Genomic DNA, 27642 nt, shown 5'->3' on the forward strand with positions numbered 1-27642 from the left:
TCTCAAGACCAACTCTGTAAGAGTTCACCTTAGCGCAATCAGTGCATACCATTACCATGTGGAAGGTAAGCCGATCTCAGGACAGCCTTTAGTTGTTCGCTTCATGAGAGGTTTGCTTTTGTCAAAGCCCCCTGTCAAGCCTCCTACAGTGTCATGGGATCTCAATGTCGTTCTCACCCAGCTGATGAAACCTTTTGAGCCACTGAATTCCTGCCATCTGAAGTACTTGACCTGAAAGGTCATTTTCTTGGTGGCAGTTACTTCAGCTCGTAGAGTCAGTGAGCTTCAGGCCCTGTTAGCCCAGGCCCCTTACACCAAATTTCATCATAACAGAGTAGTCCTCCGCACTCACCCTAAGTTCTTGCCAAAGGTCGTGTCGGAGTTCCATCTGAACCAGTCAATTGTCTTGCCAACATTCTTTCCCCGTCCTCATTCCTGCCCTGCTGAACGTCAGCTGCACACATTGGACTGCAAGAGAGCATTGGCCTTCTATCTGGAGCGGACACAGCCCCACAGACAGTCCGCCCAATTGTTTGTTTCTTTTGATCCCAATAGGAGGGGAGTGGCTGTAGGGAAACGCACCATATCCAATTGGCTAGCAGATTGCATTTCCTTCACTTACGCCCAGGCGGGGCTGGCTCTTGAGGGTCATGTCATGGCTCATAATGTTAGAGCCATGGCTACGTCGGTAGCCCACTTGAAGTCAGCCTCCATTGAAGAAATTTGCAAAGCTGCGACGTGGTCATCTGTCCACACATTCACATCTCATTACTGCCTGCAGCAGGATACCCGACGCGACAGTCGGTTCGGGCAGTCAGTTCTTCAGAACCTGTTTGGGCTTTAGGATCCAACTCCACCCCCCGAGGGCCCTGTTTTGTTCTGTTCCAGGCTACACTCTCAGTTAGTTGGTAAATTTTTTTAGGTCAATCTCAGTTACGTCCTCGCCGTTGCGAGGCCCAATTGACCATGGTTGTTGTTTTGAGTGAGCCTGGGGGCTAGGGATACCCCATCAGTGAGAACAAGCAGCCTGCTTGTCCTCGGAGAAAGCGAATGCTACATACCTGTAGAAGGTATTCTCCGAGGACAGCAGGCTGATTGTTCTCAGAAACCCACCCGCCTCCCCTTTGGAGTTGTGTCTTCCCTTGTATTGTCTTGCTACATACTGGACTGGCCGGCTCGAGCCGGTTTCGGGCGGGAAGACGGCCGCGCATGCGCGGTGCGCGCGAGGACTAGCAAAGGACTTTGCTAGTAAGGATTCCGATTGGAGGGCCTGCCGTGGACGTCACCCATCAGTGAGAACAATCAGCCTGCTGTCCTCGGAGAATACCTTCTACAGGTATGTAGCTTTCGCTTTACCTGTAGCAGGTATTCTCCGAGGACAGCAGGCTGATTGTTCTCACATAGCCGCCCACCTCCCCTTTGGAGTTGTTGTTGTTTGTTTGCTTCTATGCTTTTGAATTAAACTGAAGTAGCATGTTGACGCTACGGGTGGGAAGTTGTGCGCGCGGCTCTCGCGCTAGAAGACTAGCAAAAACATTGTTTATTTTGCTGGCAAAATGCCGATTCCTGGGCCGACGTGGACATCAACCCTCAAGTGAGAACAATTAGCCTGCTGTCCTCTGAGAATACCTGCTACAGGTAAGTATCTTTGCTTTTTTGGGAGAAACCCCCTTTTGAGGTTTTGCTTTGTTCTACTTGAAATATAAAACTTTTTTTTACCTTTTTAGGAATCTGGAAAACCTGGTGCCCATGTCACTGTGAAGAAATTATTTGTTGGTGGAATTAAAGAAGACACTGATGAACATCATTTGCGAAGCTATTTTGAGGATTATGGAAAAATAGAAAGCATTGAAGTTATTACGGATAAGCAGTCTGGTAAAAAAAGAGGTTTTGGATTTGTTACGTTTGATGACCATGATCCAGTGGATAAAATTGTATGTGAGTAAATTTCATTTTATTCCATTTTGGAAACTATACTGTATGCTATATATTCTTAAGTGGTAGTTGGAAGAGGCGAGTTCCAAAGGTCATTATGAAAAACTGTTGTCTAAATGATAGTAATTTTTTGTTTAAGATTTATAGCCCAAATTTTTTCCTTTCATTATATATGAAGAATAAATGCCTTTTCTCTGAGTCACGATTGGGTCATCGTCTGCGACAGCCCAGGAAACTGACAAAATTTTTCATAGCAAAAACAAAGATCTCTCCAGAACACACCGCGCATGCGCGAACGGCTTCCTGCCCGCGACGTGAGCGTGCCCGCCTTAAATTTCTTTTGATCCGCGTCGAGTGACACATTTATTTTTCGATTGTGCTCAATTTTGGCTTTGGAGATTTGGATTCAGCGTTTACCGCTTCCCTTTTTTGTTGTAGTTTTTTCACAAATTAAAAAAAAAAGGTAGGTTCCCCCCTCCCCCCCCTCCCCCTTTATTTTATTAGGTTTTTTTTCACCTCTTTGTTTCCTTTTTTTCGTCGCAGGCACTTTTTTTGTGTGCTCGGCCGGGTCTTTATTTCCTTTTGTGCCTTCTATTCGGTACGATCGAGTCCTTTAATTTCGCAGCCACCGTTTTTCCGTCCGTCATCGAAGACTCCCAGTGGCTTCAAGTGTTGTAGTCGTTGCAACCGGACCACCTCGGGTACCGACCCCCACATGTGGTGTGTCCAGTGCTTTGGGCCCAAACACTTGTAAGCTGTGCTTTTTAATGAAAAGCGGACCCAAGTGTCTTGGTAGGCTCAACGTGAAAGACTTTGCTGATCGACTTCGGTAACGAGGTCGGCGGCATCGGAGTCAACTTAGAAAGCGCAGGTAATGGCTGCCGAATGACCACATCGCGCTTGGAGCAGCGAGGCATCGAGTGGGTCTCCACCTCTCTCAAGGCCTACTGTTATGCAGGCCCCCTGGGACCGACCTTTGTCGGACCCGGCCCCGAGAAGGCGTGAGGATTCCACGTACTCGATACCGAGGAGTCTCAATGACGGGCGTCGAGCCGAAGGCTAAGAAGCACTGTCATCGTTCTCCTTCCATGCACAGTACCGAGGGTGCACAGTACTGAGAGTTCCGAGGAGTCGAGGGATTTGGCACCCGAGAAGCGTTGGAGCCGAGAGGACCGCTCACGCTCTATACAGGAGGTGCTGATGCGTCGGTCTTCTGGCAGCTTGGTACCGGCTCTCGAGCCCCATCAGATTCTGCCACCGGCCCCACAGCCTTTCCCGGTGGAGCTTCTGGAGGGATTGCTGCGCCAGTCTGCATCGGTGCCAGGGGTGCTTGCACCTTCTGCATCGACTGTGGATGCGGCATCTGGGTCTTCGCATGTGGTGAGGTCCCCGTCCTCGATGCCGCTTGTGACATCGGCGGAGGAAGCTTTGCCGCAGTCCATGCAGGGGTCGACTTCTCGACATGCCCCTCAAGGTTGTCGTTCCTTGACGTCGAGACAGGCTCGGGTTTGGGCTGCTCTTAGAGAGCTTTTGTCCGATACCGATGATCAGAGCTCGTGGGAGGAAGAGGAAGATTCCAGATACTTTTCTGCAGAAGAGTCCTAGGGGGTCCCTTCTGATCCTACTCCGCTTATTGAAAGAAGGATGTCTCCCCCTGAGAGTCTTTCTTTTTCCTCCTTTGGGAAATGTCTAAGGATATTCCCTTCCCTATGGAAGTTGTGGATGAACCCAGGGCCGAGAAGCTCGAGGTCTTGGTCTATCCTTCTCTGCCCACAGAGGTTGCAACGGCCCCTTTGTATAACACAGGGAAGTTCTTATACGAAACTGGTCGTTCCCTCTTTCTAATCCAGTGGTCCCCAAAAAAGCTGAGTCCCAGTACAGAGACCATGGAGAACCAGTAATGGTGAAGGCCTAACTTCCTCACGATTCCATGGTGGTGGACTCTGCTCTCAGAAGAGCCAAGTGTACTAGAGACTATGCCTCGGCGCCCCCAGGCGGAGAATCTAGGACCTTGGGTTCTTTTGGGAGAAAGACGTATCAGGCCACTATGCTCGCAGCCAAGATCCAAACATACCAGCTCTACATGAGTATCCACTTGCGGAACTCGGTGAGGCAGCTGTCCAGTTTGGTTGAAGCACTTTTCCAGAGCTCGCCGAACCTTTTCACCAGGTGGTCAGGCAGCAGAACGTGTCTCAAATTCCTGGCCAGAGGTACTTGCGACACTTTTGATGTGGCATCCCGAGTAGCTGCTCAAGGTATAGTGATGTGCAGACTCTCATGGCTGCGTGTATCTGACCTGGATCATAAAAACCTAGCAGTGAATGTGGATGTTCCTTGCGGGGGTGGGGGGATAATCTTTTTGGAGAAAAAGTAGAGGACATGGTCGATAGATCAAGAAGCACCATGATGCTATGGATTCTCTCTCCTGCCGGGCGTCTTCTGCTACCGCCTCCTCGTCTAGGAGGGTTTTTGGAGAGAAGAGGAGTGCTCCCTATTGCTACAATAGGCGAGTGCTCCCTATTGCTACAGTAGGCGTAGGTACACTCCTGCTTCTCTGCAGCCTGTCCAGGCTCAGTCCCAGCACATTCGTTCCCGTCAACAGTGTGCGCCTAAGGCCCACGCGGCTCCCCAGCAAAAGCAAGGGATGGGCTTTTGACTGGCTCTAGAGCAGCATAGCCTCAGAAAAAGTGTCCATGCCGGTCGGAGGGAGGTTGATATTTTTTCACCAAAGGTGGCTTCTTATAATCTCTGACAGGTGGGTTCTTCAAATAGTTCGGTTAGGATACACTCAATCTGGAATCCATGCCTCCAAAATGTCCACCAGGAGCTCAGTCCTTCAGCTCCCAGTACAGGCAGGTACTTGCAGAGGAACTCTCCGCCCTTCTAAAAGTCCAATGTGGTCGAACTCGTTCCACCAGGGGAAGAAGGGCTGGGATTCTATTCCAGGTACTTCCTTGTGCAAAATAAAACGGGGGGGGGGGGGGGGGGGGGGATGCGTCCCATCCTAGACCTAAGGGCCCTGAACAAATTCCTAGTCCGAGAAGTTCAGGATGATTTCCCTAGGCACCCTTCTTCCCATGATTCAAGAAAACGATTGGCTATGCTCTGTGGATTTGAAGGATGCCTACACACACATATCAATACTCCCAGCTCACAGGAAGTTTCTTCGATTTCGGTTGGGAGTTCGGCACTTTCAGTACTGAGTACTGCCCTTTGGCCTCGTGTCTGCGCCCAGGGTCTTTACAAAGTGCCTGGCGGTTGTCGCAGCATCGCTACGTAGACAGGGAGTGCATGTCTTCTCTTATCTCGTCGATTGGCTGGTGAAGTGCACCTCAGAGGCAGGGGTCTACAGTCCATGCGGATGACTATTTGAGTGCTGGAGCTACTGGGGTTTGTAATCAATTATCCCAAGTCCCACTTTGTCCCGGTTCAGAAATTGGAGTTCATTGGAGTTCTGTTGGATACACTGACGTCTGGAGCTTATCTTCCCCAAGCAAGGACAGACACTCTCCTGGCCCTAGTATCCTTGGCTCGAGTGTCTCAACAGATCACAGCTCGGCAGATGTTGAGACTCTTAGGGGCACGTGGCTTCCACAGTTCACGTGACTCCCCTGGCACGCCTGCATGTGAGATCAGCTCAATGGACCCTGGCTGCCCAGTGGTGCCAGGCCACAGGGCATCTAGAGGATATGATCCATCTCTCCACCGACTATTGCAGTTCCCTTCAGTGGTGGACCATTCGATCTAATCTGACCTTGGTACGTCCATTCCAAATTTCTCAGCCGCAAAAAGTGCTGGCGACGGATGCATCTCTCCTAGGGTGGGGAGCTCATATAGATGGACTTCACACTCAAGGAGCTTGGTCTTTTCAGGAAAAGGATCTTCAGATCAAACTTTTGGAATTACGAGCAATCTGGAATGCTCTCAAGGCTTTCAGAGATCGGCTGTCAAATCAAATCATTCTAATTCAAACAATCAGGTTGCTATGTATTACACCAACAAGCGGGGCACCAGACCTCGCCCACTGTCAGGAAGCCGTCCAGATGTGACTTTGGGCGCACCATCACTGCATATTCCTCCAGGCCACGTATCTGGCAGGCATAAACAGTCTGGCTGACAGGTTGAGCAGGATCATGCAACCTCACGAGTGGTCGCTAAACATGGCTGTTGTCCACAAGATCTTCCGGGAGTGGGGTACCCCCTCGGTGGATCTTTTTGCCTCTCAAATCAATCACAAAGTCCCTTAATTCTATTCCAGACTTCAGGCCCACAACAGATTAACGTCAGTTGCCTTTCTCCTACATTGGGGGACAGGACTTCTGTATGCTTATCCTCCCATACCTCTAGTAGGTAAGACTTTGCTGAAACTCAAGCAAGACCGTGGAACCATGATTCTGATTGCATCCTTTTGGCCTCGTCATATCTGGTTCCCTCCTCTTCTGGAGTTGTCCTCCGAAGAACCGTGGAGATTGAAGGTTTTTCCAGCCCTCATCATCCAGAACTAGGGGTCACTTCTACATCCCAACCTCCAGTCTCTGGCTCTCACGGCCTGGATGTTGAGAGCTTAGAAATTGCCTCCTTGGGTCTTTCAGAAGGTGTCTCCTGAGTCTTGCTTGTTTCCATGAAAGATTCCACGAAAAGGTGTTATTCTTTTAAATGGAGTAGGTTTGCCGTCTGGTGTGACAGCAAGGCCCTAGATCCTTTTTCTTGTCCTACATGGACCCTTCTTGAATACCTTCTACACTTATCAGAGTCTGGTCTCAAAATCAACTCCTTTAAGAGTTCACCTTAGCGCAATTAGTGCTTATCTGTGTGTAGAGAATAAGCCTATTTCTGGACAGCCTTTTGTTCTTCGCTTCATGAGAGGTTTGCTTTTGTCAAAGCCCCCTGTCAAACCTCCACCAGTGTCATGGGATCTCAACATCGTTCTCACCCAGCTGATGAAAGCTCCTTTTGAGCCACTGAATTCCAGCGATCTGAAGTAATTGACCTGGAAGGTAATTTTCTTGGTGGCTGTTCAGTTCGTAGAGTCAGTGAGCTCCAAGCACTGGTAGTGCATGCACCTTATATCAAGTTGAATCATAACAGAGTAGTCCTCCGCACTCACCCTAAGTTCTTGCTGAAGGTGGAGTCGGAGTTCCATCTGAACCAGTCCAATCGTCTTGCCAACATTTTTTCCTCCGTCCACATACCCACCCTGGTGAGGACTTGGACTGTAAGAGAGCATTGGCCTTTTACGTGGCGCGGACAAAGCCCTACAGACAGTCCGCCCAATTGTTTGTTTCTTTTGATCCCAACAGGAGGGGTGTCTCAATCGGAAAATGCACAAACTTCAATTGGCTAGCAGATTGCATTTCCTTCACTTACCAAGCTGGGTTGACTCTATAGTGCCATGTCACGACTCACAATCTCAGAGCCATGTCTGCGTCAGTGGCTCACTTAGCTTCTATTGAAGAGATTTGAGTCATTCCGTGTCAAGTGGACCAGGGGTCCCCACCTCACCATCTCAGATTTTGATGAAATTTGGTACATAGTTTCTTTATGATAAAAAAAACTAAGCTGTGCAAAATTTTAGTTCAAAAGACTAAAAATTGGAGGTTCTGGGGGACCTCAAGTAAAGGGTTGCAAAATGTCGCCTGAGTAAAAATGACATTTTGGGCCAACTTCCAGAAGCTGTAAAACTGGAAGTTTTAGTAGTACAAGGGGGATATTTGGAGAACCTGCACTACTTTTAGGGCTTAATGAACTGGCAAAACCCCATGTTCCTAGTCCTCTTACTTTTTGAATGGTTTAGGCTCAAACTTTGCCAAAAAAAATGGTAACAATCAATTTACAGCGATGTTGAGGCTGCTGTAGTTTCTAAACTAGTTGGCCTTTCAGGTAGATTTTTGGTAGGTGTACTAAATGCACAGCTGTAATGAGGCATTCCAATTTGCAGCACTTTCCTTCAAGCGGTTGAAAAATTATAAGCGTTCAAAGTTGGTATAAAAAGCATTTTTGCCCATTTTGGGCTATCTTTGATGCCCTTGATCTCCAGTGGGACAGCTTCAATATTCTTTCTTTTAGCACCATTAGAAAGAGCAGATTTCCTTCTATCAGAATATGTAGTTTTCATTTTGGAGTCTCTTCATATAAGGATTGCAAAAATGCCCTCAAATGTTTGCGGGCAGCAGCCTGTGATTTCTTCACTACACCCTTGATACAAGTGTAGTAAAAGTGATTCTTCTTTCAAAAAGCACCAATTTTTTAAAATAAAGAACACATTATGTTATAAAACTGTATTCAAGAAAACTAAAAAACAGGAATGTTTTTTTAGGATGTGGAAGGATGAGTCCAGGTTTCATAACAGGTTTAAAGAAAACTGCAGTCAGTTAGGATGACCAACTTGGCCAATTATGATTGGTGGACCCTGTTGCAAGGCGTCTTGAGTGTCTCTTGCTGGTGTTTCTTCACCCTTGCTACAGTTTGACCTCTTAGTGAACTGTAGGCATCAAAGTATGCCTAGCAACAGACACTCAGGAGCCAGGAGGTACCAGAAGCATACAATTGGGCAATGAAACAAACAATTCTGCCTTGCAACAGGGTTCACCAATCATAATTGGCCAAGTCTAACTGGCTAAAGAAGTTTTCTTTAAACAATATGTTATAAAACTGTGTTCAAGTAAACTAAAAAAACAGGGTGGAAACCATTGTATACATACTTCTTGTTGAAGAAACTCGCACCTGCACCGACAGGCTCATTTATATTGAATTAAATGCCACAAATGAAGATATTAATCACTTTAGACTGAAGTAAAATTTTATCCATTGAAAATCTGATTGCAAGAATAAATGCGTTTGTTGAACTGATGCTAATGGTCATCAATGGATCCAGAAAGATCAGATGAATTTCCACTTTGCTCAGTTGGCTGTTCAAGTACACCAGAGTGTCATTTACTGACATACAATAAAAATAAAGGTTTGAAATTAATTGAAGAGCTTCTGCCTGATCAACAGAAGTTGTTACAAGAGCATTCTGGGTCAACTTTTCGATGCTGGATCAACTATTTGCCTTCATCATGAATCCTTACTGTTAAAAAGTTTGAATTTTTGCAAAGAACCTGCTGTAACCCATTTTCCAAAGGTGGTCATAATGCAAAAAGGGGCTTAAGAGTAATGGATGACACACTAGCAGCCCAGCTAAAGGCCTTAACAAGCAAAATATTTGTGCCGGGTCAGAAACTATGTCCATCTTGTCGAAAAGACGTCAGTAACAGAGCTGCTGATTCTTTATCATCATCAACAACAGCAGATGATGAACACAGTGACATTTCTGGCAAGTTGGACATCTCTTGGTATTTCTCCATTAAAGTTCAAAAAAGTCAGCAAGCGTGATGTACGAGGCTACACCAAGCGCAAAATCAGACGAGTGCAAAATACTTTGAGTCATCATCTTGCAGTTGCTGGTGGCTTAGACCTAAATGAGTTTGAAACTCAACCTTCTACCAGTCAGAAATGTGACAAATGTTCTGATTATGATGACCTGCTAAACGAGTTGAAAAACAAAGTCCAAGTTTCAGCAAATCATGCAGAAAAACTGCAAATACTAACTTTAGCACCAAACAGCTGGTCTATTGAAAGAACTGCCTCAGAATTCATGGTTTCAACTAGAATGGTTAAAAAAGCAAGAAATCTGAAATCAGTTTGTGGAATTCTGGCAAAACCAGACAAGAAGAAAGGTAAAGTTTACCAGAAGAAACAGAAAAAAAAATTCTTGGCTTTTTTGAAGATATTGAATTCAGTAGACTGTGCCCAGGGAAAAAAAGATTTTGTCTCTGTCAGAACTGGCACTGAAAAAATTCAAATGCAAAAGCGCTTGCTGCTTAGCAATCTAAAAGAAATGTATGTTGCATGTCGTACTCAAAATGGGCCAGAAGTGGGTTTTTCCAAATTTTGTGAGCTAAGGCCAAAATGGTTTTGTTGCAGGAATTACCACTATTGTTAGCAGAATCTGTGGTACTTCAGGAGTCAAACACCACACACCAGAATGAGAGAGAAATCTTCTTTATTTGCCAGCAAACAAAGTAGGACATCAGCGCTAGCTCTCTCCTTCTCTTCAGCTCTGTGTCTTGTGTCTCCTGTCTTGGTTCCTTCTCTTCTAACATAAGCTGCTTCTGTTCTCATTTATATAGGGTCCTAACCCCTCTAGCCCCCCTTTCTCACCAGATGGTAAGGAATAGATTGATTACCCTGTCTTGAACTAATTATCTCTACACATTTACTCAAAATATCAGTTACATAGGTTTGAGATATTTCCTAAATTGACCTATGACCTGGGGCCTCTCAAACTAGACAATGTGGCACCTATCTCCTGCATTTTATTATTAAATTCTCAGATTCCCAGTTAACTTAAAATACTAACCGGACTCTGGCATTCATTAAGGGGCCAATCTTGCTTAATGGCACACAGACATGGTTTGTTATTACTTTCAGGAGACCAGTCCTACACTTAGCTATAATCCATCAAGGAAGAGAGTTGACTTTTCCTGACCTCTTTCACCTAGCTAGGACTGTGGATAATTCAAACCAGATGATGACCTCTTAAAGTGCAGACAAATCTCACTTGAAAGTCAGACACTGAATTGAAAAGATATTTTACATAGAGAAATAGAACTTATTAATTAAACAGAATAAAACATATTTTAAAATAAGCAGAAATCAGAATTCCTTATAAGACAAAATCTAAATTATCAAGAACCTCTAAACAGCATTCAGCCTAATCTTTTAAAACAGCTTGCTTGCTGATCCCCTCGAGATTGTCCAGTATGCCTTACTTAGAATGGCATCCAGATGTGGTAAATAATACCTATGAACCAGCCTTAACAATCCATCCCTGGACAAAGAAAGTTTCATTTCTCTCTGACCTTTCTAACCTCTAGTCTAGCAAAAGGTAGACATTTGAGTAATTAAAACCAGATGGCATTCTACCACTTTACAGGACTGAACCAAACTTAAACAGAATTAACAAATTAATTTGTCACTGTTGGCTCATCTGGTATGCATTCAGTGTGTTTGTGTCATTCATCAAAATGTGAAGCTTATGCTTGCTGGAAGCCATCTGCTGAACGAAGATTACAAAGCACTGATGGCTAAAACTGTGTGCAATTTGGAATGCAAAGAATGCATGCTTCACAGGTGTGAAATATGTCCAGGTAAAGATGTGCTTGAAAATTACCTGACAGAAGTGTTCAGTGATGCTGACCCAGGTGAAACAATCGAGTTTAAGCAGTGGGTTCATACAGATCGCACCACACTGGAGACCAAACAGATGTATGTTGTTGATTTTGTATCTGAGCTTGCATTGAAAGTTTCAAACCTGTCAATTCACCATTACATTTCCAAACATCAGACACAATACTTAAAAAAGTTAGTTCTTAAGTGGGGATTTGTATAAGCTGGTTAAGAGCTGTGGGGAGTCCAAGGTCCTGAGGTTTCAGAGGACAAGCCTGGGTAGAAGGGTGAGTTTACTTAGGTGGTGGTCAGATTTTGGGAGGCTTTTTTTGAGGCGCCTTTCCTTGCAAGGCAGCTGAATAGGTGGCTGAGATCTCTTCCTTCCCCCCCCCCCCCCCCCCCCCCCCCCCAAGCCAGTTCTGAGGTTCTCAGTAAAGATATTGGGACTCTCCCTCCAGTGGTAATAGGTGGTGGTCGTTGAGGGTTCTGGCAGAGGTTGACCCCAGATAACTGGGAAGTCAGGGTTACGTCTTGGAGTTAACCTAGCTTTTGCGGGAGGTTTGCCTGTTGTCTCCGTGCCACAGTCTTTGGAAGATGAAGGCAGTTTGGGTGAGACTGCAGAGGCTTCAGGCTGTAGTACCGGCTCCTCGGGTACAGCAAGCTACAGGCAGATATTCCATCTAGTTCATATACTCAAAAAGGAAGGTAAGGGAGTAGTAAAGGTTATTAAGGTATCAGCTTCTATATGAAACACTACGATCCATGATAGTGGCCGACAAGCAAGAGGAGTTTCTCATCTGTATTGACTTAGAGGCTTACACATTCCCATCAGACCTGTGTAGCAATAGTTCCTTTTTTTTTTTTACCATTCTAGTTCAGAATTGGCTATTTGTTTGCTGCCATTTGGCTTGGCAACAGCACCTGGAATTTTTCTCTTCAGGTGGTTGTGGTACTGGCACCAGCGTTGTGCAAGGAAGGTGTCTTGGTTCACCCTTTCCTGGATGAATGGCTGATCTAAGTCTGCTCGAGAGTGTGCACAGGCAAACAGGGTGTGTGGTCACGTTCTTGGAGGAGCTGGGCTGGATGGTGGACCATACCAAACCTGTCTCAGGTAGTAAAATATCTGGGAGTGCAATTTGCTGGTTTAGGTTATGTTTTCCTGACAGAGGATCAGATGTTGAAATTGCAGAGGCAAATGGGGGGAGATGTGCAAGACTCTTGGGAGTTGGGACAGGTCCATAGTTCATGGGCTAGGGCCCACATGTCCCTTGTTGCTTTTGTTTCTTTCCCGTTGGTCTCTGCAGTTTGAGAGATTTGTCTCAAGGCTCCAGGCTGGATAAGGGGTCATCACAGCAACAAGTCTCTGAGATTTGGGAACCCAATGCCTGGGCAGAGTAGTGCAAGATCTGGAGCAAAGAGGGAGTGGTTCTTGGAGGAGCCTGCTTGACTCTTGGGAGTTAGGATTTCTCCGAGGACAAGCAGGCTGCTTGTTCTCACCAATGGGTTGATGTGCTAGAGCCCTCGTGCGCGCACCGCGCATGCGCGGCCATCTTTCCGCCCGTCGTACGAACATGCCCCTCAGTTTCTCTTTTTCCACGGTTAGAGCGGCTGTTTTACGGTTGCTCTGTGTCTCAGGAGAGAGCCCTGTTCGCTATTTACAATCTTTTTCTTCTTTTTTCGCGAGTTTGCTCATATTCTTCTCTGTTTAAAAAAAAAAAAAACTCCAAAACTTCTCTATATTTCTTAGTTTTCTTTCGTTTTCGTGTGCGGCCCTGTTGGCCGCCCATACAGGTTTTTTCCCCTTTTCCTGTGCTTTATTTGGCGCCACCGCGATTTTTCTTTCGGTGTCATCAAAGATCGCCAGCGGCTTCAAGAAGTACACTCTGTGCAGCCTGGCAGTCTCAGCCACTGATCCACACACTTCAGTGTCTTGGGGCGGGTCATCATCCCAACGCTTGTACTTTGTGTCTTGGTCTTTAAAAAACGGACACAAGTGTCAAGATTAGCTCAGTGGGGAGCGCCTGTTCCAAGCTTTGCCCTGCCCTTCGACGTCGGCAGCGGTACCGAGATCAGCGGCGATGTCGGCACCGGAGAGTGCATAGTCGTCGGGAGCGCAGGTAATGGCTGTCCAGAGCTCATCTCACGCTGGCAGCAGTGGGCCATCGAGTGGGTCTCCACCTGCCTCGAGGACTCCTGGGGTGCAGGGCCATCGGGACAGACCCTCTTCGAACCCGACTCCGAGGAGACGTTTGGATTCCACGTCTTCCTCATCGGTACCGGGGGGGGGGGGGGGGTACCAAGACCGTGCTTCGAACAAAGGCGAAAAAGCACCGTTATCGGTCACCCTCCTGTCACGGTACTGAGAGCTCCGGGACGCCGAAGGATTCGGCTCCCGTGAAGCATCGACGCCGGGAGGACCGCTCACCCTCCATACAGGAGGTGTCGATGCACACTTCTCTGGACAGCCCGGTACGCCTTCTCGCCCGTAGACAGATTCTGGCTCCGTCTCCTGCACCAACCCCACAGCCTTGCCTGACAATCTAGACTAGCGCCTCCATGCCATTTTTCCAGGGATCCTGGAAAAGCTGCTATGACCATCTGTTCTGGTACCGGTGGTGCTTGCGCCGCCGGTACCGTTGAGAGATGCGGCGGCTGGCAACTCCGCCTGTGGTGAGGCCTTTGATGTCGGTACCGCCTGCCACCCAAGTGGATTCCCGTCGGTGGAAGGAGCTTCATCACCGTCGGCATGGGAGTCCACTTCTCGACACAGTCATCAAGGACATCGCTCCTCTGCGTCAAGACGGGCCCGGCTTCAGACTGCAGTCAGAGAACTCGTGTCTGATACTGAGGGGAGGCCTCGTGGGAGGCAGAGGAAGACCCAAGATATTTCTCGGATGAGGATTCTTGTGGTCTTCCTTCTGATCCTACTCCTTCGCCAGAGAGAAAGCTTTCTTCCCCCGAGAGTTTGCCTTCTCTTCCCAGTGGTCACTGAGGATGAGCTGAGGTCCTGGACTATCCTTCACCACCTAAGGAGTCATCCACTGTTCCCCTACATAATGTCCTTAAGCAGACATTGATGGCGAACAGGGTGAAACCACTAACTAATCCCACTATTCCCAAGAAAGCTGAGTCCCAGTATCGGATTCACGGGGACCCGGAGTTGATGAAGACCCAATTGCCTTACGACTCTGCGGTTGTGGATTCCGCTCTCAAGAGAGCTCGGAGTTCTAGGGATTACGCCTCGGCGCCCCTGGGGTGGGAGTCTAGAACTCTGGACTCTTTTTTGGGAGGAAGGCCTATCATTCCTCTAGGCTCATGACCAAGATTCAGTCATATCAGCTCTACACGAGCATCCATATGAGAAATAATGTGCTGCAACTGGCGGACTTGGTCGATAAGCTCCCTTCCGAGCAGGCCAAGCCTTTTCAGGAGATGGTCCGGCAGCTGAAGGCGTATCGTAAATGCCTGTCCAGGTGTGCTTATGACACTTTTGATGTTGCGTCCGGGCCGCTGCTGAAGGTATAGTGATGCGCAGACTTATGGCTGCTTGCCTGTGACCTGGAGAATCAAGTCCAGCACCGGATTGCAGACGCTCCTTGCCAGGGAGATAACATTTTTGGCGAGAAGGTCGAGCAGGTGGTAGAACAGCTCCATCAGTGGAAAACCGCACTCGTCAAGATCTCCCACCAGACACCTTCAGCATCTACCTCTTTAGGTAGACGTTTTTACGGGGGTCGGAAGAATGCTCCCTACGCTTACAATAAGTGCAGGTACAATCCTCCTTCCCGCCAGCCTGCTCAGTCTAAGCCCCAGCACGCTCGTTCACGTCAGCAGCGTGCGCCTCAACAGGCCCCTGCAGCTCCCCAACAAAAGCAAAGGACGGGCTTTTGACTGGCTCCAGGCAAGCATAGCCGACATAAAAGTGTCTGTGCCAAATGATCTACCGGTCGGAGGGAGGTTAAAATCTTTTCACCAACAGTGGCCTCTCGTAACCTCAGATCAGTGGGTTCTCCAAATAGTCCGGCTAGGATACTCCCTCAATTTGATCTCCAAACTTCCAAATTGTCCACTGGGAGCTTAGTCCTTCAGCTTCCAGCACAGGCAGGTACTTGCAGAGGAACTCTGTGCCCTTCTTAGCGCCAGTGCGATCAAGCGATCAAGCCCGTTCCACCGGGGCAAGAAGAGCTGGGATTCTATTCCAGGTACTTCCTTGTGCAAAAGAAAACAGGGGGGATGCGTCCCATCCTAGCCCTAAGGGCCCTGAACAAATTTCTTATCCGAGAAAAGTTCAGGATGGTTTCCCTGGGCACCCTTCTTCCCATGATTCAGGAAAATGATTGGCTAAGCTCTCTGGACTTGAAGGATGCTTATACGCACATCCTGATACTGCCACCTCACAGGCAGTATCTTTGATTCCGTCGGGGGACACAGCACTTTCAGTATTGTGTACTGCCTTTTGGGCTTGCCTCCGCACCCCGGGTGTTCACCAAATGCTTGGCAGTAGTGGCAGCGTCTCTACGCAAGCTGGGAGTGCATGTCTTCCCTTATCTCGACGATTGACTGGTGAAGAGCACTTCCGAGGCGGGAGCTCAGCAATCCATGCAGATGACTATTCAACTCCTGGAGCTACTTGGGTTTGTTATAAATTACCCAAAGTCCCATCTTCTTTCTGTTCAACTAGAATTCATAGGAGCTTTGCTGGGCTCAAAGACGGCTCAGGCCTACCTTCCCGAGGTGAGGGCAGACAATCTTCTGTCCCTCGTTTCCTGGGTCAAAGCGTCTCAGCAGATCACAGATCGGCAGATGTTGAGACTGCTGGACCATATGGGCAGTTCGTGACTCCCATTGCCCGCCTCCACATGAGATCAGCTCCATGGACCCTAGCTTCCCAGTGGTGTCAGACTGCGGGGGATCTAGAGGATGGTATCCAGCTGCCCACAGTATTTCTCAATTCCCTCTGGTGGACAGTTGGATCCAATTTGACCTTGGGACGTCCCTTTCAAATTCCTCAGCCGCAAAAGGTGCTGACGACTGCTGTGTCTCTTGTGGGGTGGGGCGCTCATGTCGATGGGCTCCACACTCAAGGAGTTTGGTGCCTCCAGGAAACCGGTCTTCAGATCAACCTCCTGGAGTTGAGAGCGGTCTGGAACGCGCTAAAGGCTTTCAGAGATCGGCTGTCCAATCAAATTATTCAAATTCAGACAGACAATCAGGTTGCCATGTACTACATCAACAAGCAGGGGGGCACTGGATCTCGCCCCTGTGTCAGGAAGCCGTTCAGATGTGGCTTTGGGCTCGCCGGCACGGCATGTTTCTCCAAGCCACCAATCTGGCAGGCATAAACAGCCTGGCCAACAGGTTGAGAAGGATAATGCAACCTCACGAGTGGTCTCAACTCAGAAGTACGTCAGATCTTCCAAGCGTGGGGCACTCCCTTGGTGGATCTCTTCGACACGCAACTCAATCACAAGGTCCCTCAGTTCTGTTCCAGGCTTCAGGCCTACGGCAGACTAGCGTCGGATGCCTTTCTCCTACATTGGGGCACGGGCCTCCTGTATGCATATCCTCCCATACCTTTTGTGGGGAAGACTTTGCTGAAACTCAAGCAGGATCGTGGAACCATGATTCTGATCACTTTCTTCTGGCGCGTCAGATTTGATTCCCACTTCTTCTGGAGTTGTCCTCCGAAGAACCGTGGCGATTGGAGTGTTTTCCAACCCTCATTACGCAGAACGAGGGAGCGCTTCTGTATCCCAACCTCTGGTCCCTGGCTCTTGCGGCCTGGATGTAGAGAGCGTAGACTTTGCCTCCTTGGGTCTTTCGGAGGGTGTCTTCCGAGTCTTGCTTGCTTCCAGGAAAGATTCCACTAAAAAGTTACTGTTTTAAATGGAGGAGGTTTGCCGTCTGGTGTGACAGCAAGGCCCTAGATCCTCGCTCTTGTAATACACAGACCCTGCTTGAATACCTTCTGCACTTGTCTGTCTTAGCGCAATTAGTACTTATTACCGTGTGGAGGGTAAGCGTATCTCTGGATAGCGTTTAGTCGTTCGCTTTATGAGAGGTTTGCTTTTGTCAAAGCCCCCTGTCAAACCTACAGTGTCATGGGATCTCAACGTCATTCTCACCCAGCTGATGAAAGCTCCTTTTGAGCCACTGAATTCCTGCCATCTGAAGTACTTGACCTGGAAGGTCATTTTCTTGGTGGCTGTTACTTCAGCTCGTAGAGTAAGTGAGCTCCAAGCCTTGGTAGCCCATGCTCCATATACTAAATTTCATCGTAACAGAGTAGTCCTCCGCACTCACCCTAAGTTCTTGCCCAAGGTGGTGTCGGACTTCCATCTGAACCAGTCAGTTGTCTTGCCAACGTTAGACTGCAAAAGAGCATTGGCCTTCTATCTGGAGCGGACAAGCCCCATTCAGACAGTTCGCCCAAATGTTTCTTTTGATCCCAACAGAAGGGGAGTTGCTGTCGGGAAACGCACCATTTCAAATTGGCTAGCAGATTGCATATCCTTCATTTACGCCCAAGCTGGGCTGACTCTTGAGGGTCACGTCACAGCTCATAGTGTTCGAGCCATGGCAACGTCAGTGGCTCACTTGATGTCAGCCACTGTTGAAGAGATTTGCAAGGCTGCGATGTGGTCTTCAGTCCACACATTCACATCTCATTACTGCGTTCAGCAAGATACCCGACGTGACAGTCGGTTCGGGCAGTCGGTGCTGCAGAATCTTTTTGGGGTTTAGAATCCAACTTCAGCCCTCTAGGCCCATTTTTTTTCTTTTCCAGGCTGCACTCTGTTAAATGTTCTGGTTTGTAGGTCAATTCATGTTATGTTCTCGCCGTTGTGAGGCCCAGTTGACCCTGTTTGTTGTTTTGAGTGAGCCTGTGGGCTAGGGTTACCCCATCAGTGAGAACAAGCAGCCTGCTTGTCCTCGGAGAAAGCGAGAGATAATACCTGTAGCAGGCTTATTGTTCTCACCAACCCGTCTGCCTCACCTTTGGAGTTGTCTCTTCCCTTGTCTTGCTTTGTAAGTTGACTGAGGGGCACGTTTACGCTATGGGCGGGAAGACGGCTGCGCATGCGCTGTGAGCTAGCAAGCTTTGTTGCTAGGAAGAATTCCGGACCTGGGGCTGCCGTCGGACGTCAACCCATCAGTGAGAACAATCAGCCTGCTGTCCTCGGAGAATACCTGCTACAGGTATGTGTATCTTGTTTTCCTGTAGGACTTCGGGTCTATAGTTCATGGGCCAGGGCCCGCATATCCCTTGCAGCTTTTGCATCTTTCCTGTTGGTCTCTGCAGTTGAGAAGTTTGTCTCTAAGTTCCAGGCTGGATAAGGGTCATTACAGCCACAAATCTCCGAGATTGGGAAACCCATTGTCTAGGCAGAGTAGCGCATGGTCTGGAGCAAGGAGGGAGTGATTTCGGTCAATCAACAGGTTGCAGACCTTTGCAATTTTGCCTCATGCCTAACAGGTCCAGGGTTCTCTCCAGAGGAAAGCAGTGCATCATGTTGATGCACATCTGTCAAACATTATAGCGATGGAGTTTGTCAGTCAGCATAGCAGATTAAAGAGCCTTCAGGTAGCACTGGGGGCTGTTATGTTTGAGTGGGCCGAGTCCCACTTATTGGAGTTGTCAGTGTCTTGTGAACAGCGTAGAGAATGTGCAAGCAGGTTATCTGAGTCAGTCTGATGGCTCCAGGTGAATGGATTCTTGACTGTGAAGGCCTTTGCACTAATAGCCCAGCATTTGAGGAGTACTAGTCATGGATCTTATTGCAACTGGTGGCCAAAGCAATGTCTTCAGTCACAAAAGGGACATACCTGTAGAAGGTTGCGATGCCTCTGCCTGTATGTATTTTCCACTGTGATCTCTCTTTGGCCAGACTATTTAGAGTAGAAAGGCTTGGTGGGCCCCCAATCTCATGTTGGACTCCTTGATGAGAACTGCTCATTGAACCTCCTTGAGCTACTTTGAAGGATATGACAGTTAAATACTTTTTTTTTTTTTTTTTTCTTTCTGTGGAGATCTGTTCAGCTTGGTGTATTTCAGAGCTGCAAGCTGTTGTGCCACGTGCCTTCTTTTGTAGCATATATGGATGGTGTTGGCAGTCCTAGGGGGATACTAAGACTGACGCAGGGCAGAGATGGTGGTTACCAACTTGATGTTGCATTCAAGAGTACTTTGAACTGATGAGTTTTGGGGGATGGTTAGGCTTTTTGTGCTCTTTGGAAGGCAAAGAAATGGTGTATCTGTCTCTAAGGCATCCATTGCATGGTTGTTGAGGCCATTGCTTCAGTCTACATGCTAGCAATGCTCAAGGGTCATTCTATCCCAGGGGTAGGCAGCTTCCTAGGCAGAAGGTGTTCAGATTCTGCTTCCTGGATTTTTATTGGGAGGCCATACGAGTTTCTTGAATTTCTTTGCCAGATATCTGAATGGGCAGGCGAGGCAGGATGCTTGTGTTTTCTGCTGGAATGGTTCTCCTGCACTCTGGTACTTCTCATTCTGTATTCCTCCAGAGTTATTCAGATAAGGATAATCATCAATAGAAATAAACGAAATCAGAGAAAAGAAAACAATTATTGGACTAAATACATTTTTTGATTAGCATTCGAAGGTAACCCTTTTAATTCATAAGCAAGGAAATTAAACTTTACTAGGGCATATTCTTTCCTTTAGTTTCTCCTGAGCAGTTCAGGACCTGCCCAGAGGAATTCTTCTTCTTGGATGATAGAGATATTTCTGAGGCTTTCTTTGTGGTGTAGGTGGAATGGCAGCAGAAGAGATGACAAAAAAAAAAGCATTAATAATGGTCCCTTAGGGATATGAAAGACAGCTTCTGGATTTCTTTAGGTATCTAGCTTTATCAAAATACTGACACTGATGTGGACAGAATACTTGGAGGCTCACTTCAAGACGAGTGTTTTCTCAGTCTCCGTCTACCGGTAGGACTGCATAACTCGCTCGTCTGAACTGCTCTAGAGGAATTAAAGGAAGATGGTAAGTATGGTCTAATATATCACCTTTCTAGTGATTTATTGCTGGTGTTAAGTTGTGTTGCCAAACCTTCTGTTGGTCTTCTGTCTTTAGCAGATGAAGGGGACTGGACTGCACTCTATTCTTTCTGGTAGTGGACTCAGGGTTGCAGTCTGAGGGTTATTCTCCCCTTGGCTGAGTGAGTCCTGAGCAGTTTCCCAGGGCACACTGTGGTTTGATATGCTGTGCTCATGCTCTTTTCCAGGGCAGCTATGGCTCCCTGGTTGGCGAATGAGCACTGGTAATCACGGGTGCGATCCACCTGGGCTGACCCCACCCCCTGCTTTTTCCTTTAACTCTGAAGTTCTTTCACTCGGAAAAAAAAAATGCTGAGAACTTCCATGGGGGGAGGGGGAAGAGTGAGGGACGGTGGGTAGCAGCTCCATTCACGCTGTCCTTCAGAGGTGGTGGGACGAGCAGACCCAATAGTTCTTGGCACTTGGTTTGGAGTTCAGTACACATGCAGAAGCATGCTGTTAGGGCTGGCTCAGCAGGATAGGGTAGCCATCGGTAAATTCTTGCACTCCAGTTTGGCTGGCCGACTGCAATTCTTTCACTTATGGCCAAGCTCGGCCTGAAGGGCAGTATCACGGCTCACCAGGCTGGGTCTGGGGGGCAGTGTCTCGGCTGAATGTCAGAGCTATTGGATGCATTGGTAGCCCATTTGAGATCAGACTCCATTGAAGATCAGCAAGGCTGCATACACATGCCACTACTGGCTTGAGCAGAACACCTGATGCGACAGCTGGTTTGGTCAGACAGTCCTGTAGAATTTGGGGCCTAAAATCCAACTCCACCCTGTAGGCCTGTTTATTCTATTCCAGGCTGCACCTTCAGTGTGTATTGTTTCAGTTTAATTGACCATCTTGGCTTCACTATTTCAAGTCTCTCTCGTGTTTTTCAGTGAGCCTGGTAACTAGGGATTACCACATGTTAGATTAATATGGCCTGTTTGTTCTTGGAGAAAGTGAAGTTACTTCTGAGCAGGTATTCTCAGAAGACAGGCCAGTTATTCTCATATACCCTCCCACCTCCCCCGGGAGTTAAGTTTTAATTTTTGGCTATATTTGTACTACTGGTCCCAGGTGGTTTTTTTTTTCCTCAAAGGGGGGGGGGGGGGGGGGGGGGGGGAGGGGTATACTGACAGGTGGCTTGGCTGCACCAGTACATATACTAGTGATATCACTGGAAAGTCTGATCTACTGGGGGGGGGGGGGGGTGTGGAACAACATGCTTAGCTAGATTGGACTAGCAGGATGCCAGGAAAAGAAATTCAGGTAAGACTAATTTTTGTCTCAGGACGAGCAGGGTGCCATATCCACACTGCCCCACCCACCTCCCCTTGGAGATGAATTGTCAAGTTTTAGAATTAGACTGGCTTGGTCCTGCTGATGGGTGTGAAGATGTGCACATGTGTGGTAGTTTACTTTGGGGGAAAAAGTGGTGGGGAGCATTACAGTGCCAGGACTTCATCAGTGAGATCACCCATCAGTGTAGGAGAATACCTGCTGTAGGCAAGTAACTTTGAGGTCCCTACCCTGTTCAAATATTGCTAAAGCAGCACTTACATGCTTTCCCTTTTAGCAATGATCAGCTTTCCTTAACTAAGGTGTAACACACAGTAACCTATTGATAGTTTTTATTACTTTGGTATTGATATTTTTTCTTGGCAATTACAGTGCAGAAATATCACACCATCAATGGTCACAATGCAGAAGTAAGGAAAGCTTTATCAAGGCAAGAAATGCAAGAAGTTCAGAGTTCAAGAACTGGAAGAGGAGGTACTATAACTGCCTATAGTGTCAATTTTTCCAGTATTGGGGGGGGGGGTGGAGGGGGGAGAATATGAGCATTAATTACAATTAATTTTTTAGGTAACTTTGGCTTTGGAGATTCACGTGGTGGTGGTGGAAATTTTGGTACAGGATCTGGAAGCAGCTTCAGAGGTGGATCTGGTAAGAATTTTTCATGTTTTTGTCTTTAAAGATTTTTATGCAATAGGTTTTGTAAAATAGTTTGTGAACAGAAATTTCACATTAAAGTTTTTCTACTCTTGTTGCTCTGTGGTGCTAATGTGTTAAACTCTTAGTGACCATTTGATTGAGCAAGATATTCTCCGATGACAAGCAAGCTTGCATATTCTCTCACGTGGGTTGGCACTGTGTTTCGAGGGTGACTGAAGTATGTCACTCATACTCCTCGGTACTGGTGAGAGACAACGTCAAATCCTTGTGTGAGAATTTGCAAGCCTGCTTGTCCTCTGAGAAAGCAAAGATACTTATCTGTAGAAGATACTCTCCGAGGACAGCAGGCTTCATATTCTCACAATCCTGCCCACCTCCCTTTGGAGTTGTCCATTATTTTATTTTATTCTTTTGCTTTTCAATTAAACTGAGAGGACCGCATTCTTGTGGCAGGTAAGTGGAGCATGGCTTGTGCTTTGCAAAGCTCTTTTTTTAACCTTTACATAAATACTGGACCTCTGCAGATCAGCGTCTACCCGTGTGTGAGAATATGAAGCCTGTTGTCCTCGGAGAATACCTGCTAGAGGTAAGTATCTTTGCTGTACTTGTTGGTTTAGTATGGACAGAAGTCTTAAATAGCACACTGTGTTTGACTTGGGTCTATTCTTAGTAGGAGGAGTAGGATTGTAGGGTTTGTCAGATTTTCCATAGTAGGCTATGGAACTTTGTAAGTCTACGTGCTTTGAAAATGAACCTCATAGTGTGCTGCATGATCTGTCAAAGTAACAAAATGATGGTGTTTTGCGTCATCCGTGGCTTCAGTAAATTTGAGCAATATGTTGTCCATGCAGGTGTTAACGTGGACTGCTTAGAAAAACCATCATTCTGGGCCGGTTCAGAGGGATTCTAATGTGTTAAAAAGCAGTGCTCCCAGGACAGAGCCCTGGAGAACCCCACTATCTACTCGTCCATTGAGAATACTGACCATTTAACACTATGTGATCTTTTAAACCAGTTTTTAATCAGCAACAGGACACCACCTTCCAAACTCCATGAGTTTCCCAATGAGGCACCCTGCTAAATACCCCCGAAAATCCTCTTCTCCAGAATCCATATTACATAAAGACAAATCTGCATACAACGCCCATCAGTACTTTTTTTTGTGTCTTTATATGTCTCTCGAAGTGAGCTAGTCATTTCTGCACTGTTGTACATGCCTACCAGCAGGTGGAGACTGAACACTGATTTTTGAGGAAGCCAATAAGACCCCTTGACCCCAGCCCCTATCAGCCCCAGTATTCTGTCTCCAGCAGGTGGTAGAGGGCTGTCTCGGGTTTATTTTTTATTTATTTATTTATTTTAATTTCTGTTTCTTTGCCATTTTATTTAAATAATCTTTAAAAAATAAAAAAGAGTTCCTTTCTTAGTACTAGAGACTATGCCACGGCGCCCCCAGGCAGAGAGTCTAGGACCTTGGATTCTTTTGGGAGAAAGACTTATCAGGGCACTATGCTCGCAGCCAAGATCCAAACATACCAGCTCTACACGAGCATCCACTTGCGGAACTTGGTGACGCAACTGTCCAGTTTGGTCAAAGCACTCCGGAACTCGCCAAACCTTTTCACCAGGTGGTCAGGCAGCAGAAGGCGTGTCGCAAATTCCTGGCCGGGATACTTATGACACTTTAGGTGTGGCATCCCGAGTAGCTGCTCAAGGTATAGTGATGCGCAGACTCTCATGGCTGCGTGTCTCTGACCTGGATAATAAGACCCAGCAGTGAATGGTGGATGTTCCTTGCCGGGGGGATAATCTTTTTGGAGAAAAGGTAGAGGACATGGTCGATTCTCCGAGGACAAGCAGGCTGCTTGTTCTCACGACTGGGTTGACGTCCACGGCAGCCCCCACCAACCGGAACAAAACTTCGCGGGTGGTCCCGCACACAGGGCACGCCCACCGCGCATGCGCGGCCGTCTTCCCGCCCGTGCGTGACCGTTCCCTCTCAGTCTTTTCTTTTTGGCGCTGGAGAGAGCCGTGTTCGTCTCTTTCTCTGTCAGCCCCGGAAACCGGATCGCGTTTTCGCGCGAATCTTCTTCTTTTTTCGTTCGCGTTTTCTTTTAGTTTTCTTTTATAAACCAAAAAAAAAAAAACAATGCTGAACTTTGTTTTTCCCTCTTCTCTTAGCGGGGGCGTCGCGTTGCGGCCTTGTGGCCGCGCGGTCGATTTCTTTTCGAGGTGTGATTTTTACCGCCACCATCGACGACTTTGATTTCGCTGACGCGATTTTTCCGTCGATGTCCTTGAAGGTCCCGAGTGGATTTAAGAAGTGTGGTCGGTGCGGCTGGCATATCTCACAGACCGACACTCACGCTTGGTGCCTCCAGTGTCTCGGGCCGGAGCACGATACCAAGACGTGTACTTTGTGTCTCGGTCTCCGGAAACGGACACAAGTAGCGAGGCAAGTTCTTCGGGACCATCTTTTTGGAACTTGCGCCGGCCCCTCGACTTTGACGGCATCGGTATCGACAGCCGGTTCTTTGGTACCGGTATCGATGTCCACGAAATCGGCACCGATGGCATCGACCCCAGGAGCACAGGTCCCGTCGGCCCGCCGGTCCCCCGGTGAAGGCAGGGGTGAGAGGCCGCGTGGGCAATCGGCCCCGGTCACTCCCTCTACCCAGGGCCCTCGGGACCGAACCCTGTCGGACCCGGTCCCTCGAGGCCGAGGGGGATTGACCTCCTCAATTCCACCAAGCGCCGATGACTGGCATCGCAAGAAGACGAAGAAACACCGTCATCGGTCGCCCTCGATGCATCCGGCTCCCGGCGCCGGAGATGAATCGACGCCGAGGAAGCGGCAGCGTCGAGAGGAGAGGTCCCCCTCTGTAGTAGAGGTACCGCCGCATCAGGGTGCCAGCACTTCGGTGCAGTCTCCTGGACCCGAACAGCTTCCGGCACCGACGCCTCTACCGGCCCCCTCGCCTTTCCCGACAGCGGGCTTGGACGAGTGCCTCCGAGCCATCCTCCCAGGGATTCTGGAAGGGCTGATGCGCCAGACTGTGCCGGCGCCGGGGGTGCTTGCGCCCTCGGCGCCGTTGACTGTGGCGCCGGCGTGCTCTAGCCCGGTGCCGAGGCCTTCGACGCCGCTTGCGGTGCCGGTCTCGACCGCCACGCAGGTGGAGTCGACGTCGATGGAGGGAGCTTCATCCCCGCCAGCGCGGGAGTCCACCGCTCTACGACTCCACCGAGGCCTCGGTGCCTCAACGTCGAGCCGGGCCCGGTTGAGGACTGAGCTGCACGAGCTCATGTCCGACACCGAGGAAGAGGTCTCGTGGGGGGAGGAGGAGGACCCCAGATATTTCTCCTCAGAGGAGTCTGTGGGTCTTCCCTCCGACCCCACTCCTTCACCAGAGAGAAAGCTCTCGCCACCTGAGAGCCTCTCCTTTGCCTCCTTCATCAGGGATATGTCTATTTGCATTCCCTTTCCCGTGGTCTCTGTGGATGAGCCGAGGGCTGAGATGCTAGAGGTCCTCGACTATCCATCACCACCTAGAGAGTCCTCCACGGTGCCGTTGCATAATGTCCTCAAAGAGACACTGCTTCGGAACTGGTTGAGACCACTATCTAATCCCACCATCCCCAAGAAAGCAGAGTCCCAGTACAGAATCCACTCGGACCCAGAGTCAATGCGGCCCCAATTGCCTCATGACTCGGCGGTCGTGGACTCTGCTCTCAAGAGGGCACGGAGTTCGAGGGATACCGCCTCGGCGCCCCCGGGGCGGGAGTCTCGCACTCTGGACTCGTTTGGGAGGATGGCCTACCAATCTTCCATGCTCGCGACCCGCATCCAGTCTTACCAGCTCTACACGAGCATCCACATGCGGAATAATGTGAAGCAATTGGCGGACCTGGTTGACAAGCTCCCGCCGGAGCAGTCCAGGCCTTTTCAGGAGGTGGTCAGGCAGCTGAAGGCGTGCAGAAAGTTCCTGTCCAGGGGTATTTATGACACCTGTGACGTGGCTTCTCGTGCTGCGGCCCAAGGTATAGTGATGCGCAGGCTCTCATGGCTGCGTGCCTCTGACCTGGACAACCGCACCCAGCAGAGACTGGCCGACGTCCCTTGCCAGGGGGGATAATATTTTTGGCGAGACGGTCGAGCAGCTGGTGGACCAACTGCATCAGCGGGAAACCGCCCTCGACAAGCTCTCCCGGGCGCCTTCAGCATCCACCTCAGCAGGTGGACGTTTTTCCCGGGCCCAGCAGGCTGCGCCCTATGCCTTTACCAAGCGTAGGTACACCCAGCCGGCCCGAAGGCCTCGTTAGGCACAGGGACAGTCCCAGCGCGCTTGTTCTCGTCAACAGCATGCGCCTAAGCAGCCCCCTGCGCCTCCACAGCAAAAGCCGGGTACGGGCTTTTGACTGGATCCATGGGAACATAGCCGCCCTCAAAGTGTCCGTACCGGACGATCTGCCGGTCGGAGGGAGGTTAAAATTTTTTCACCAAAGGTGGCCTCTCATAACCTCCAACCAGTGGGTTCTCCAAATAGTGCGGTGCGGATACGCCCTGAATTTGGCCTCCCTGCCACCAAATTGTCCTCCGGGAGCTCAATCCTTCAGCTCCCATCACAAGCAGGTACTTGCAGAGGAACTCTCCGCCCTTCTCAGTGCCAATGCGGTCGAGCCCGTACCACCCAGGCAGGAAGGGCAGGGATTCTATTCCAGGTACTTCCTTGTGGAAAAGAAAACAGGGGGGATGCGTCCCATCCTAGATTTGAGAGGCCTGAACAAATTCCTGGTCAAAGAAAAGTTCAGGATGCTTTCCTTGGCACCCTTCTGCCAATGATTCAGAAAAACGATTGGCTATGTTCCCTGGATTTAAAGGACGCATACACTCACATCCCTGATACTGCCAGCTCACAGACAGTATCTCAGATTCCGCCTGGGCACACGGCACTTTCAGTATTGTGTGCTGCCCTTTGGGCTCGCCTCTGCCCCACGGGTGTTTACAAAGTGCCTCGTGGTGGTAGCGGTGTATCTATGCAAGCTGGGAGTGCACGTGTTCCCATATCTCGACGATTGGCTGGTCAAGAACACCTCGGAGGCGGGAGATCTCTGGTCCATGCAGTGCACTATTCGTCTCCTGGAGCTGCTGGGGTTTGTGATAAATTACCCAAAGTCCCATCTCCAGCCAGCCCAGTCTCTGGAATTCATAGGAGCTCTGCTGAATACTCAGACGGCTCAGGCCTTCCTTCCCGAAGCGAGGGCCAACAACCTCCTGTCCCTGGCTTCCCAGACCAGAGCGTCTCAGCAGATCACAGCTCGGCAGATGTTGAGACTTCTGGGTCATATGGCCTCCACAGTTCATGTGACTCCCATGGCTCGTCTTCACATGAGATCTGCTCAATGGACCCTAGCTTCCCATTGGTTTCAAGCCACCGGGAATCTAGAAGATGTCATCCGCCTCTCCACCAGTTGCCGCACTTCACTGCACTG

General features: G+C 48.8%; 1 protein-coding gene across 1 annotated transcript; it reads left to right on the plus strand.

Moving 5' to 3' along the window:
• Nucleotides 1-1727: 1727 nt before the first annotated feature.
• Nucleotides 1728-22143, plus strand: LOC115458632 (heterogeneous nuclear ribonucleoproteins A2/B1; the record flags this gene model as incomplete). Its single annotated transcript, XM_030188474.1, is given in 3 exon segments — nucleotides 1728-1938; nucleotides 21868-21969; nucleotides 22063-22143. Coding segments are annotated over 3 exon segments (394 nt in total), but the record flags the coding sequence as incomplete, so codon positions are not given.
• Between the last annotated feature and the right edge of the window lie 5499 nt (nucleotides 22144-27642).

Source organism: Microcaecilia unicolor, unplaced genomic scaffold, assembly GCF_901765095.1.
Source record: "Microcaecilia unicolor unplaced genomic scaffold, aMicUni1.1, whole genome shotgun sequence".
NCBI classification, from domain to species: Eukaryota; Metazoa; Chordata; class Amphibia; order Gymnophiona; family Siphonopidae; genus Microcaecilia; species Microcaecilia unicolor.